Here is a 13,386-nt window from a genome sequence, read left to right on the forward strand (position 1 = left end):
TCGATCGGAGTGTTGGGGGAAAGATCTTAACGCATTCGGATGCCGCCTCAGCCGTTTCCCTAAGCGTTCCCTCGGCATCCTCATCGACCCGACGTGCCTTGAGTCCTCGATCGGACGTTGACGTCCATCGATCGCTTTGCCCCACACCTAATCCCCTGTCGCCCATCTCGTATTACCTTTGAATTCGTCACTCGACGCCAAACCCTATGCCTCGGGCGAAGAAAACCAATTCACGAGTCACCAATGACGGCACAAAAGTCTTGTGCCAGCACGGTTGTGGCCGGCAGCTACAGCCCACCGGCCTTGCTATGCACGAGAAACACTGTCAGGCGCGTAAGCAGCAGACCCAATGTCGTAACGCCATATCGGACAGGCATACAGTGCTTCAGCATGAAGGTACTATGCCTGTGCCCCCGATGAAACAACGCGCCTGTCGTGAAACATCCTCGACTTGCACTCAATCCCTTGACCACATACTCCTACGATGACCTTCAAAAACATGATATTCATATATCACAGTGTCTTCCGTAGCATGAGACAAAGTGACAGACTTGTCCGTTGCCTGGAAGAGATGCCAGCGAGATGCCGGCTTCCACCACGCTAAACCCCCTATCTTCCATGTACAACATTCCAACGTTTATATGTTACATTTATATGAACATTAGTGTACACAATTAGTGTACAGTGCTCTCTGGGTACCAGTCATGGCGTCACTGAGAGCTCAAAGTGATTGGGTAACATTTACCCCGGTGCCCTGAGCGGATAAGCATTGAAGGGGAGAACACACAACAGTCTTTCGAGCCGTGTTTACTCAATTTTAGGATCTAGCTTCTGAGCTTCGACTATGCTATCAAATAGACCTAGCACAGCCCACAAACGAATTTTGGGAGGTAATGGTTGAGAGACGCGTTCAAGATACTCAAAGTACATGCATGTTTCACGACGGGCGCGTTGTTTCATCGGGGGCACAGGCATAGTAGGTGCCCCATCCATAGCCACAAACCGCTGACACATGCAACTGCTTTCCAGCTCGCGAGATTCAGCTGCAGGCTGAACGCGTGGCAGCAGCACAAGTATCAGCAGCGGGCCCATCAAAGCCACACGCCTTTGGAGAGCAGGGATTTGGGGGTCCATCAATCTCGACTTGGATTCCTGAGCCTCGACGTGGGGCGGCACAAGACTCAAACAAAGGTGTGTCTTTTCTCCTCATATTTAGTTGACATGTCCTCACATTGGCAGCATCAGAAAAGGCGAACTTATACTCGGACCATAGGGAGCCAGAGTCGGTATTTTCTCAGGGTGGGCATTCAGGTGGTTCAGATGCATTCGAAGAAAGTGAGGTCAATGCTAGAATTCGTACGTCATTCTTTCTCTCCTTGTTGTTCTTTTCTTTTGTCTGTTTGAAGGCGCTGACACGGTCGCAAGGATCCGAGTCCGACGTTAGCATGAGGAGTGTAGCCTACACAGCTACTACTCTGCCTCCTACCTCCTCGACTCGCACCATGGACTTCAAAACCGACTATCATCCCGACAGCAAACGATCCTCGAAGGTCGAGTCATGGGACAAGTTTCGGAACACTTCCCACCCACTTCCTGCCCTCAATAACGACGCGACGCAACCATGGGAGCCCTTCAAATCCAAAGCCGACTGCGAATTTGCCTCAATCGCTATTGACGCTAAACTTTCGCAGGCCAACGTCGAGCGTCTTCTCGCGCTCATTAATAAGGTGGCCGAGGGTGGTGCTAACGTATCGTTCAAGAACGACGCTGAGTTACGCAAGACCTGCGATAAGGCAGCCTTAGAGCTCACTCCAGTAAGCGGCTGCACGTCGTATTGCTTAGTATAAGTTGTAATCAGTAACAATGTTTCTCTTTATGCATCAATTGTCATGGCCTCATTAGATTGAAACTCAAAAAATCACGGTGGATTGGAAGAAAACGAAAATACCTGTTGAGGTACACAAACGGAATCTCTGGGACTGGGCAAAGGAGCTGCTCGCGAACAAGTCTCTGGCACCGCATTTCGAATGGGATGCACAGAGGGTTTACAAACGAAATGAGAGCTCAGGACAGTTTGTCCGCCTGTACGACGAGCCCTGGACAGCCGACAGGTGGTGGAATATACAGGTGCGTAACTGATACATCTCCGTGTTGTCTGATAGTACTGACATATGTATAGAGCAACCTACCACCCACACACAGTGGTGCCACCCACGCGCCGTTCTCAATCCTGCTGTATGCAGATAAGACGCGTCTTTCGTCGTTTGGGACCGTCCAAGGGTACCCCGTGATCGCAAGGTGTATGAATTTGCCGACTCATATTCGCAATGGTAACGGCGTAGGAGGTGCACGGGTAGTAGGATGGCTCCCCGTGGTGCGTACACCGCTCACAATCAAATATCCTCAGACTTACGCATACAATGCCAGCTTGGCGACGACCCTGAAAAGGAAGGGAAACTATCTTATACGAACTTCAAACGCGTTGTTTGGCATCAGTCTTTCAAGACTTTTCTGGATGAGATTGCTACGTATTCATCTGCGGGTATGGTACATGAGTGCTACGATGGACAGAAGCGCGTTTTGTTCCCAGTGATACTCGTCCTCTCGGCTGACTACGAGGAGCAGTAAAGTCTTCGTTTTTGTTTTATTTTTCGGCCGCTCACTACTTCAATTTTACATAGGTGCATGATGTCCTTGATTCGCGGGCCAAAGTGCAAATGCCCGTGTCCCGTCTGCCTCTCTCCAAAGGAGAAGCTCCGAGACTTTTCGACAAACTACGAGCGCCGTACTACAAGGAAAGGGCGTGAGTTATGGGAGATATACAAGGAGAACAAGGGTGCCGGTAATGCAGCTATGAAAGAGGTCGGTTTGCGACCGGCCGAGGTGGGTTTCAAGTGCTCTTATCTGATACAAAAGTGACCAGGCGATGTAGAACATATTCTGGGACATTCAACACTCAGACCCTCACGACGCTCTCTCATTTGACCGCCTGCACTTCAATCATGGCGGCTTATTCGGGCGACACCTACTTCCTGAGCTACAAAAGATCATCAAATTTGTAAGTAGCAAGATTGAAGGGACTATGGGAACGTTCGATGAACAGTAAGTCTAATTACTATGCAACTGGTTTCTGATTCATACTGCAGCAGATTCGATAAGATGCCGAGGTGGCGAGACTTAAATCATTTCGCGAACGCGGTTAATACCTCGTTTTCTGACGGTAACAAATTTCATGATATGTCAAAGGTAAGCGTTTGGCATATTTATCACTTTTGTACTAATCCCGTTGACTTAACTTGAAGCAAGTGCTTTTTGTGGCACAAAACCTGCTCACACCGCAAACATCGCCCGAAGGCTACGCTCTCCTTCAGGTCATAAGAAGCTACTTGGAGCTCGACTGTTATATCGGTCTTGATGTCCATATGGAGGACACTCTCGCTGCCGGTGAAGCAGAATTAAAACGATTCAGCCAGCTGCTCGATGTGAGTTATTAACGCGATCCTCTAATCATACTCATTTCGCAAATTACAGGCCTATATCGAGCTCGCAAAGGAGTCGCAAATACCCGACCTAAAAACGGACTGGGATTTCCCCAAGGCCCACTACCTCAAACACGCGTTTGAGGACATTCGTAACAAGGGTGCTAGCCGGAATTACAGCACTCGACCGAATGAGGGGGTGCATACACTGCTTAAAGCAGTGTATGGCCGTACTAACGGAAAAGAAATTGCAGAACAGGTATGTAAATCGCTCCCTCAACGTGACTCGTTTTGTTATCGGCATGGAATTCTGACTATGCTCATTGTGGGTTTCTGGTGGTTACTTGACAGATTTTACGAATAGACCAACACCGCCTTGCATTAAACTTGCTTTTCAGCCGCATAACAGAATACGAGTCTGTTCTCTTGGCTCAAGATGACTCAGCGGTCAACGACACCGGCGTTGAGTGCAGCTCCTTCCAATTATCTTCAGAGAAGTTCTATTTGGGCTCGCCTCAGTCCTCTATGACCATCGCAAACCTTCAGGCAGAATATCCTCAAGACGCTGCATTTCAAGACTTTCATAATGTACTCGAGAAGTTTATCAACGAAACTCTACCGGACCTCGAGGGGATGGAGAGCTACAAGGCCCAGCTGACTTCGTGGCAGAGGGTTGGTCGTCACTATCCGGTAAGCGTTGATTATGGTACACTGGCAATGGCTTCTGCTGGTTATACAAGGCTAATATATTGGTTTTAATAGCTCCAGGAGTTCCGTTTCCTCAAGGTTAACTACGAGTCCACGGAGACGTGGATGCAGGCCACGGACTATCTACATTGCCACCCTTGGTTCCACCAGAAGCCCCGCTATGACTGCGCTCTCGTACAAATGTCTGACGCAGATCAGGCATTTGTGCGCTTCGTTCTTATCTTTCAGATACAACTTGCCGGCCTTGACAAGCCATTATCATTGGCGCTTGTCCAACCCTACACTGCCGGTCTCCCGGGTTCGACGAGGAGTGTAGACAAAGACCTTGGGCTAATCCGTGTCAAGGCTGTTCCTCGGGCATCCTCCATCGTCATTCCGCTTGGATCAATCGTTCGTGGTGCTCTGCTCGCTCCCGACTTCAAGTCAAGGGATCGGTCCGAGTTTTTTGTCATGAACCACATTGACGGGGATATGTTCCTTCGCATGAAGGAATGGACTCGCTAACACGGCATCCAACACATAATCCAGTCTCTTCATATAACTACACGTTCGTTTCATGTCTCGTTACTTTCACCATTCACATATTCACAATCACACCCTCGAGGCACTCGCCTGTACAATTATAAACAGAGCTCTCCTTTGCGTGAACCGGGAAAAACGCGCGACCGCACAGCACAAACGAGTGGCACGAGAGGTACTCGGTTATGCGCGCGCCGTAGTTCCACATCGTTTGCTCCGGGATTCGCGTCTGGATCAGACGCCGAGAGCCGAGGAAGCGCAAGAGGCGGTGAGAGCAGGAGATCTTGGGTTTCTCAAGCTCGAAGTTGTAGCGCTCTTGCCCTGGCATTCCAGAGACACGTAGAGTGATGACCTGCTGGATCTTGCCGCCGCACCAGCTGCGTTCCCCCTCTTTATTAACAATCTTAATCTCCGGGTGAATGGGTTGATAAACTCACATTTTTAGGTCAATAACGCTTTAGGACGTTTGCTGTCGCATTTTGTACGTAACTATAGTGCAGCTGAAGTCTCGCTCTCTGAATCGGTCAGAATCTAGCATATCTAGACCCCATTGGCGGTGAGTGGGAATACGCCGGTCCTCAAGGCATTCATTGATAGCTCGTAGCGAAACTGTGCTTTTAATTGTGAAATCTACCAGTACGCGCCGCACTGCTGTGTGCAAATGGATTTCTCGTCACAGAATCTGGCATTTGGCTGTGAAGTGGTCCTGTCAAAGGCTAATGTAAGTTGACTGGGTTCACCGCAGTTTACAGATTGCTGAAACATAGGTTTTTGAGCCTTGAGATCGACCTCCTGGGATTTTCGGTCCGTGTACTTCACGCTGAAACCTCTGGGAGTTTTCCGTACCGGGCCATGCCACATCGGCGAGGTTCACTCGCTTGTTCTCAAGCGGCTGTCTGCCCTGGACAAGAGCCGTGAACAACGCGTTCAATACGGTAGGTCGTTGCATATGTGTACATCATCAGATACCGCTGAAACGCCTTTGTATATCACACTTCCTAGACGCGCATAACAGATATGAACTGGTCACAACATAAGATGAAGGGTGCATTATATCTGATGCACTGCCAGGTATGTAATTTCCGCCTTAGCAAGCTTGGTATCGCTGAAGCTCCGATATGGAATTTGAATATTGTGATAGAGTGATGCGGTGCTCACTTTCTCGCTCTCAAAGATATTCAAAGATGGCTCAATTTATGTCGGCAACTTAGCCTGACTCGCATATAAAGTGAGCCCCCTCAGCATCAATCCCTCAGCATCGTTGTACTTTCTCCGTTTTACATCCCGCCCTCTTATCGAATATCACTCTTGAATACATCATGCCTGACAGCGACGACGAAGAGTTTCCCTCTGTCATTGGCGGACTTGCCCTTGATGATGACGAACGCTTTACCCGTTCTCTGCAAGCCATAGCTCAGCTCCCGGACACAGCATCTAATGTCCAGGTTCGTAAAGTAAGTCATCATGTCAAACTTTGAGTTTGTTTTGCAAGCACTCATATAGTATGTACAATATTCAGGCTCTCCATGATACGCAGGAGGAGCACAAGTGCCTCTTCGATGCTTTCTGCGCTCTCAAGGATCAGGTCCGTGTTCTGTACACGTTACTCCCTAAGGACAAGAAGAGAAGCTTCGACAGAGGCCTCTCCCTTGGGACGATGATGTACGAGAGTAAATTCAAGAGCAAAGGCGCCAGCTTTGCCACCCGCGTACGTCCTTGGGTTTCTGATGGAACATTCCCTCTATCGCCTCTTGCAAGGAACATTGATCCCAATGATCCTTCGCGCTTTGAGAATGCGAATGCAGGTGTCCAAGGTGCTATGGCTGATGTCTATCATCATATGGGTGACAATAATCATGATGTCATCGAGCAGGAGGAAACGTTCGCTTCATCAGTAAGTTTCTTTGCTCTTTCTCGTGGACCATCTAACTTGCTTCCCGTAATTTCTAGTTCACGAAAGGCGTTGATGGTGCACGACGCATCTACACCACCGCGCTGCGTGGCGCTCAGGTCCAGATTTTTGGCAGCGAACTAACTGCAGAGAGGAAATTACGCCTCCTGAAGAAGGATATCAAGTCCTCCAAGTACGATCGACAGGCACCTGTTCTATACGCTAATCCGGATAAGCCAGTCCCTCAAGAGTTCCTTATGTCGGAAGCACTTATCAAGGTATAGTATTTAGCTCGTCTCTGATACAAACTCGCGCTGACTCGCGCAAATAGGCTATAATTGTCAAGTTTTTTGGCCCAACTGGCTTGAAGACACGTCGCTTGCCGAGGTCTCGTTCGAAAGCCAAAGGGTCTCAGCTCACCAAAGTAGAACCACAAATGATCGCCAGCACTTCCGTTGATGTAAGTGTCCGATTAAATTTGACGCGAGAGCTGCTCTCAGTACATCTAAAGGTCCGCTACCTCTTGACAAACGATCCGATGTACCTTAACCCTGGTTCGCCCTCCGGCATTCCGTACGGAGCTGACAGGGATAAGGTCTTGCAGTCTTTGCTCACTGGTAATGCTGTGTGGTCTTTCAAAGTTCTCGAGCTGTTTAACTACGAGATCTTTGGTATCCCGCCCACTTCCTCCACAAACCCTCTCATGAAACAGCCTTCTGAAGCTCCCGGTGCTCAGGAAGAGGACGAGGAGGACACCTTGAATGCAGACCTCGACGCGTACTATGCCTCCCTCAACTCTGAATCATCTGCTGCTCCCGAGCTTTCTCCTATGTCTGCAGCAGAGCCATCTGACGAAGGCTCTCAGTCGCTCTCGGCCCTTACAAAGCAGGTTAATCATCTTGCGTTAGAACCTGCCAGTCCAGGCGTGGCAAACCCGGATGAGCCTGGTGCCAATGATGCTGGGGATGGCGTCAACGCGAACAATGAGGCTATTGCTACCGCATACTTGCAAGGTAAGAGAAAATATTCGTCTCATTGTCATGTTAGCCTCTGATTCAACGACTTATTATCAAGAACGTTCCTCCGCTGTTGAGAACGGAGGTGGTGGCTTACGAAGGGAGGCTGCATACTTGGACATTCAGTCTAAGGACGCAATCGATCACCCCGCCATCAGCACGGGCGCGATGAATGTTACTAACGAAGACAGTGTCTCGGCTGGTCGTCGCAGACAGGGTGGAGGTAGTCCTCAGGTTATATCGTCTGGGTCCATCTCTGCTGCTGGTCGAGCCACTCAAGGACGAGCTACGACTCGTGTAAGTCAATTCACAGTCGAAATGCACCGTACTTACGACTATATTCAGGCTTCCCGCAATCCGGCAAATGCTGACAGATTGGAAGGCACGGACATCCTGGCCGATGCTACAGCGGCTAAAGGCAGAGGCAGAGGTCCTACTACAAGGGTCAAGAAGACTACTTAGAGCGATTGTTGCCTCTGCGGCTCTGACTGATATTATCGCACCAATTTTTCTGTCGTGTATTTCGCATCTGATACATATTCAATCCCCACTCAATTAATACTAGCTATTCCTTGGTCAAGTAAAATAGAAGCCTCGGTGCTGGTGCTGTTCTGGCTGATCTTGTATCACCTGAGTACTATCGGGATAAAGAGGAACTGGGGCGTCCTTCTGTTCATTGACAGCATTTTCAACTTCATGCTACATGTCGGCCGGTTTCAAGGGATATATTTATCTTCATTGATGCATTACACTTTTCTGGGTTCTATCTAATGTGAGGGAGACGTCCTTCGCACCTATTGACCACCTTCTAAATAGCATTACCCCGCTATCGTAGGTGTAAGTATACTATAGTTACTTGTACGTGACTATTGAAGCAACTAAGCGACGCTACAAAAGAATTTTAAAGTCCGATCACTCTAATATATATGAAGCATTTCGAAGCCCGCTTGTTAACCTCTTGACTCTCTACTTCAACCATCGACCCATCCACCATAACTCGCCGCCGTCCTCCCTCTCGCCATCGTTGCCTTCTGTCCTCATCATCGCCCTCTACCTTTCACCGCCTATCGTCGCCCCTCCACCCCTCCACCTGCGTCCATCAACGGCATCCACTCCAGCAACAGCGTCCACCCCAGCAACGTCATCCACCCCAGCAACGTCATCCACCCCAGCAACGTCATCCATCCCAGCGATGGCATCCACCTCGGCGACAGCATCCACCTCAGCAACGGCGTCCACCTCAGCAACGGCGTCCACCAGACGCTCCCAGTGAGTGCCTGGCCCCAGTCTCCCCTTCCCCTGCTTACCCGCATCAGCGTACCACCGGGCTTTATAGCAGCATGCTCGCTGCCTACTGAGGCTGCGAGTTCAGTGCTCGACATCGTCTCCCCGGGTACGTATTTCAAGCTATCCTTGTGCTATCATCAAAGCTCACTCTCGCTCACTAGCCCTTCGTGCCTATTTTAGTATTCGATCCTCTCAGTCTTTAGCCTGGTCTAAGGTATGTAAAATCTCTCTTCCTCCTGCTATTGACACAAACTGATGTCTGTCATTCGTCATGAATAGGTATCTACCTCCCTGGTGAGTTCCCAGTTGTTTGTTGTACTATACGTTCTATGTACGTATAGCGTGTACCACGTAGGATAGCGGGCTATCAGCCCAAGTATTAGTTCTTTGAATATACAAGCCGTATACTATCATCATAAACCAAGGAAGCCCGAATATGAAGCAAATTGCATTTGCAACGACGTTCTGATGGGTAACACTCGAAATAATGTATTCCTACGGCTACACATGCATTAGAACGCATTACGATGACCTCTGACGTTCGGACACGTTACCACGCGTAGCAACGGCACCTGGATCGCTCGAGCGACGTACTAAGCATAATTACGCGTTCCGATGATAGGCGGTCGTCAGCACGCGGAGCGAATCGTTCCGATGGCACTCAACCGACACAGGCACCGATGGAATGAAATCGCCCCCCATTAAAACGCGTTGCCAACCCCGAGGCCATGGGAATGCGTAATAATGGGTTCTAACGCGCGTGGGATTTTTCCGACAAGCAGTACCTCCAATTGACCCCTACGACGTCCTCCGAGTCGGGCTTGAACGCGTCTCCAAGTCACCACAGGTCATTATTCCCCAAACTTACCTCATTTGTTAATCCCTCTCTGGATACTGAAGCTTGAATGGCTGCGACCAAGCTACCAATTACTGAACGCTACTACAGGCGAAGCTACGAGTTATCCTAGTAGGCGGTGGTGTGAGTGGGATGACTCGGATGGGATCTTAGGACCTTGCTGGACTATATTTGTTATTCATTACTTCCCGTTATATATCTTGAAAAGGTTATCAATCGTGCGAACGAGAAAAGTTACTCCGATTCCTTACATCCAGGCAGCGCTCGTGTCCATGAAGCTCGTCACACTGGACTAAGTATATAGAAATACAACGAAATCCGATCAATCACAAACGCGATAGAAATCATACTGAGAGGTGACATATGCAGTCACCTATCGAATAAGTTCTGGCTTAATCCAGGGACGGAGTGATAGGCTGGACGTCTGGCAGTCTGTCCAAGAATCCGGCGGATTTCTGCAAGAACGAGTACTCTGACCCATTTCCCTGTGTTTCGTCAGCGAGGAGGCTTGGTCTCCAATCAAAAGTCAGGCTTACAAATTTCTCATACGGGGATCCGGCACTGAATGGAATCACAGACTCTAGCTCCTGCATATGCTCCTTGGTCAAGCGAATGCTAAGGCCCTCGATATTGGCGTGCAGATGCTCAACCTTCCGCCCGCCGATGATAGGGAACACGAAGGGAGTCTTGTGCAGCACGTACGCGATGGCAACAGACGTGATGTGCTTGGCACCGACCTCCTTGGCGATCTTCTCCAGGGCAGCGCTCATCTTCTTCTCGGGCTCGGTGCGCTCCCAGCCAGCGCCAAAGAGGTCGCGACCGTTTTCACCTGTCTGGCGGCGACGCTCCTCTTCCTCATCGGTGCGCAGCTTTCCGCCGCCGAGGACGCCCCACGGTGCAAGGGCCATGCCTACGGAAAGAATCAGTAATGTCAAACGATGTATCAGCTCTGTCAGACCTGACCTTCGCTCCGCGCCATCGGGATGATTTCCCGCTCGAAGGACCTGTCCAACACACTCCATTCACCCTGGTAAACGACGAACTGCGACTTGCCATGGCACCTCGCATATTCGTTGGCTTTTGCCACAACCCAGGCAGGTGTATCAGAGATGCCCTGTGAGAAGACGGGCTTAGAAATGATGGCGAAGCGCTAGAAGAGGCTCGTAACTCACCAGGTACAGCACCTTGCCTTGTTGGACGAGGGTGTGCAAGCCGTTCATTACCTCCGGAATAGAGGTCTCGTAATCCCACCAATGGATGTAGAGTATATCGATGTAGGAGGTACGGAACTTCTTCAGACTCGCCTCGACGCTCATGTGGAGGGACTTGATGTTGTTGCCCATGAAGAGTATCTGTTGCTGAACGTCCGGCTCTCCGCGCAAGTAGTTGTTCGTGTACTACATGCCAGCCATTTAGCATTCATAGTAGCTCTACACCTAACCAGGGTGTCCGACGAACAGGAGATACGTACCTTGGTAGCAAGGACTAGCTGGTCACGGATGCCACGCGCCTCGGCCCACTCGCCGATGAACTCCTCGGACGACTGGAACTGGTAGACGTTTGCGGTGTCGATAAAGTTTCCGCCGGCCTCATAGTACGCATCGAGCAGCTTGAACGAGTCCTCCTTGTTCATGCTGCCCATGCCGATCTCGTGCCACTTGTCGCCGATGCTCATCGCACCCAGTTGGAGTGGCGAGACATGAACCGCCGCCGTGGGCGAGAGGAGACGATAGCGCCCAAGGCGGGTTGGAGGTGCTTTCTCGGTGTGACGGAAAGGTGTTGAACTCGACATGAAGGTGTTGGCGTAGAGGTGAGAGGACTTGCAATGGGCTGTAATGCTGCTCGAGAGACAGCCAAGCGGGGCCTTTTATACAATTCCTGTAGCGTTGCTTAGTTTCTCGGCATCAGCAACACAGGTAAGAGCCGAGAAATATTTCATGGGAGAAAAGGGTAGTTGAGCTCATCGTGCTTGCGTAGAGTCATGGAGAGTGTCATAAGGTTTTGTCAAACCAATGCTTCATTCTCCCAGCACAAGGCGACTGGCGAGCAGATCTGTGATGCGGTTTCCTTCCTCGCTTTTTAACTATTGCCTGTGTCATTGCAAACACGTAGCCAACGACAGGTGAAGAAACTTGAAGCTTGAGGTTTACACGGTAAGGCGCCACCGAAGATGACGCGTCGTCGCGGCTCGAAGGTAGGGTCATTGTGATTACCAACCTAGGGTACCTGATGGATCCAGAGCGTTATAATGATTACTAGGCTTCTGAATAATGATAAAAGGCGACCAATTGAGGATTTGCTAGGAGGAGAGTCGCTGGAGACTCTATTCAGAAAACCAGGTCACCGTGCTAAGTACGTCCGAGGGACTCATACCTTGGCGCTCCCAAGCGTTTGCCACCCATCATCCGGCTGGTAATCCCCACTAACTTTCGTGTGTAATCTCAAGCCGCCCCTGCGAGAATATTGAAGGTCGTAGCGTTCGTTCCGCTCCACACAGCCTCAAAAAGCGCCGCGGCGACACGTTGAGAACGGCTGCACAAAGGAGGCTAGGGCATTCCTCCGCACAGTGTAGTGCTGCTGGATTGCTGATCTAGTCACCCTGTGGTCAGGATCCAGCAGCCACCATCAATGCTCACAGGAGTTCGCCGGACTGCCGACACTGGATAGTGACGACTTATCCGGCTTCGCCATCATGTCAACTCCTGTTGACAGACACATCGCCTAATATGTTGAAGTACAGCTCATCTTCTTTGACCTTCATCCAGAACACCAGATACGAGAGCAGGCCTGAGCAGACAGCGTGAGCGTGAATGGGTCCGACGACAGTGTTGAGCGAGTCAAACAAAATTGCGTTTGTCGTTGGATAGCAGACAAGGCTCCGATTGTAACACCGAGACGCGTCACTCGGAGCAATCGGCCCGAATGACTTGTGCCCTCGGGGCGTGGGAATAGACTTCGGCGCGTCTTCACCAGGTGTCGCGGACTAGTGTACGGTGAACAACCTGCGGGTTTCCCAATATAGACGAGGCTGACCGGTTAGTGACGTCAGTGACTGGTCACTGACTGGTCACTGACCATAGCAGGCTGAGCGGGGAGGTCACTGACCTTGATCATATAATATATTAGTACCGAGATCCTGCTAGATGTCAGGTAGACATGCTACTACAAGTACTCGGCCGATTCGTGCCGGGTCCCAAAGCTCATATACAGAAGTGAACATCTTGCCATATGATTGGGGCTAGTCAGATTTTGAGGCGACGAGAGTGTGTGCCGTCGATAACACGATACAGCACCTACACTATGGACCATACTACACTCCAGCAGCTAGCGGACCTGCGCTTCTATCTCGATGCTCTCCCAGACAGTCTCCCAGCATCGAACCTGTCCTACAACTTCGTCTACTATCAACCAAGCCCCGAGGACATTAAGGTGTATGGCGGGTATGACAGTGCTGTCAATAACGACCTCGAAGGGGTGTTCTGCCCAAAAGCAGGATATGCAGGCCGGGTCTCCGAGTATGTCCGGTCAGCGGATGGGTCAAACACCCGAGGATGTCGGGGCAGCGGTGACCGGCGGTCAACCGACCTCGTCGTGCCGGCCGCTTCACCCACCAGCTGGGCAGCCTGGTAG

General features: G+C 50.4%; 5 protein-coding genes across 5 annotated transcripts; 3 read left to right on the forward strand and 2 right to left on the reverse strand.

The window, feature by feature from the left end:
* Positions 1 to 1,502: 1,502 nt before the first annotated feature.
* Positions 1,503 to 4,691, forward strand: CONPUDRAFT_48530 (uncharacterized protein; the record flags this gene model as incomplete). Its single annotated transcript, XM_007765897.1, has 11 exons — positions 1,503 to 1,748; positions 1,903 to 2,127; positions 2,180 to 2,374; positions 2,428 to 2,624; positions 2,682 to 2,883; positions 2,933 to 3,090; positions 3,147 to 3,246; positions 3,303 to 3,482; positions 3,544 to 3,738; positions 3,831 to 4,175; positions 4,248 to 4,691. 11 exons carry the CDS (start codon positions 1,503 to 1,505, stop codon positions 4,689 to 4,691), a joined length of 2,487 nt encoding a protein of 828 aa, XP_007764087.1.
* A 1,334-nt stretch (positions 4,692 to 6,025) lies between these two features.
* On the forward strand, positions 6,026 to 8,075 carry CONPUDRAFT_150549 (uncharacterized protein; the record flags this gene model as incomplete). Its single annotated transcript, XM_007766960.1, has 7 exons — positions 6,026 to 6,160; positions 6,226 to 6,600; positions 6,657 to 6,875; positions 6,929 to 7,057; positions 7,109 to 7,610; positions 7,672 to 7,910; positions 7,959 to 8,075. 7 exons carry the CDS (start codon positions 6,026 to 6,028, stop codon positions 8,073 to 8,075), a joined length of 1,716 nt encoding a protein of 571 aa, XP_007765150.1.
* A 588-nt stretch (positions 8,076 to 8,663) lies between these two features.
* On the reverse strand, positions 8,664 to 8,995 carry CONPUDRAFT_150550 (uncharacterized protein; the record flags this gene model as incomplete). Its single annotated transcript, XM_007766961.1, has 2 exons — positions 8,664 to 8,912; positions 8,969 to 8,995. The coding sequence occupies 2 exons, from the start codon at positions 8,993 to 8,995 to the stop codon at positions 8,664 to 8,666; spliced, it is 276 nt and encodes a 91-aa protein (XP_007765151.1).
* A 1,153-nt stretch (positions 8,996 to 10,148) lies between these two features.
* On the reverse strand, positions 10,149 to 11,548 carry CONPUDRAFT_150551 (aryl-alcohol dehydrogenase; the record flags this gene model as incomplete). Its single annotated transcript, XM_007766962.1, has 5 exons — positions 10,149 to 10,241; positions 10,293 to 10,666; positions 10,720 to 10,870; positions 10,929 to 11,153; positions 11,228 to 11,548. 5 exons carry the CDS (start codon positions 11,546 to 11,548, stop codon positions 10,149 to 10,151), a joined length of 1,164 nt encoding a protein of 387 aa, XP_007765152.1.
* A 1,508-nt stretch (positions 11,549 to 13,056) lies between these two features.
* Positions 13,057 to 13,386, forward strand: CONPUDRAFT_150552 (uncharacterized protein; the record flags this gene model as incomplete). Its single annotated transcript, XM_007766963.1, has 1 exon — positions 13,057 to 13,386. One exon carries the CDS (start codon positions 13,057 to 13,059, stop codon positions 13,384 to 13,386), a length of 330 nt encoding a protein of 109 aa, XP_007765153.1.

The sequence above is a fragment of the Coniophora puteana genome (assembly GCF_000271625.1).
Source record: "Coniophora puteana RWD-64-598 SS2 unplaced genomic scaffold CONPUscaffold_2, whole genome shotgun sequence".
Lineage (NCBI taxonomy): Eukaryota > Fungi > Basidiomycota > Agaricomycetes > Boletales > Coniophoraceae > Coniophora > Coniophora puteana.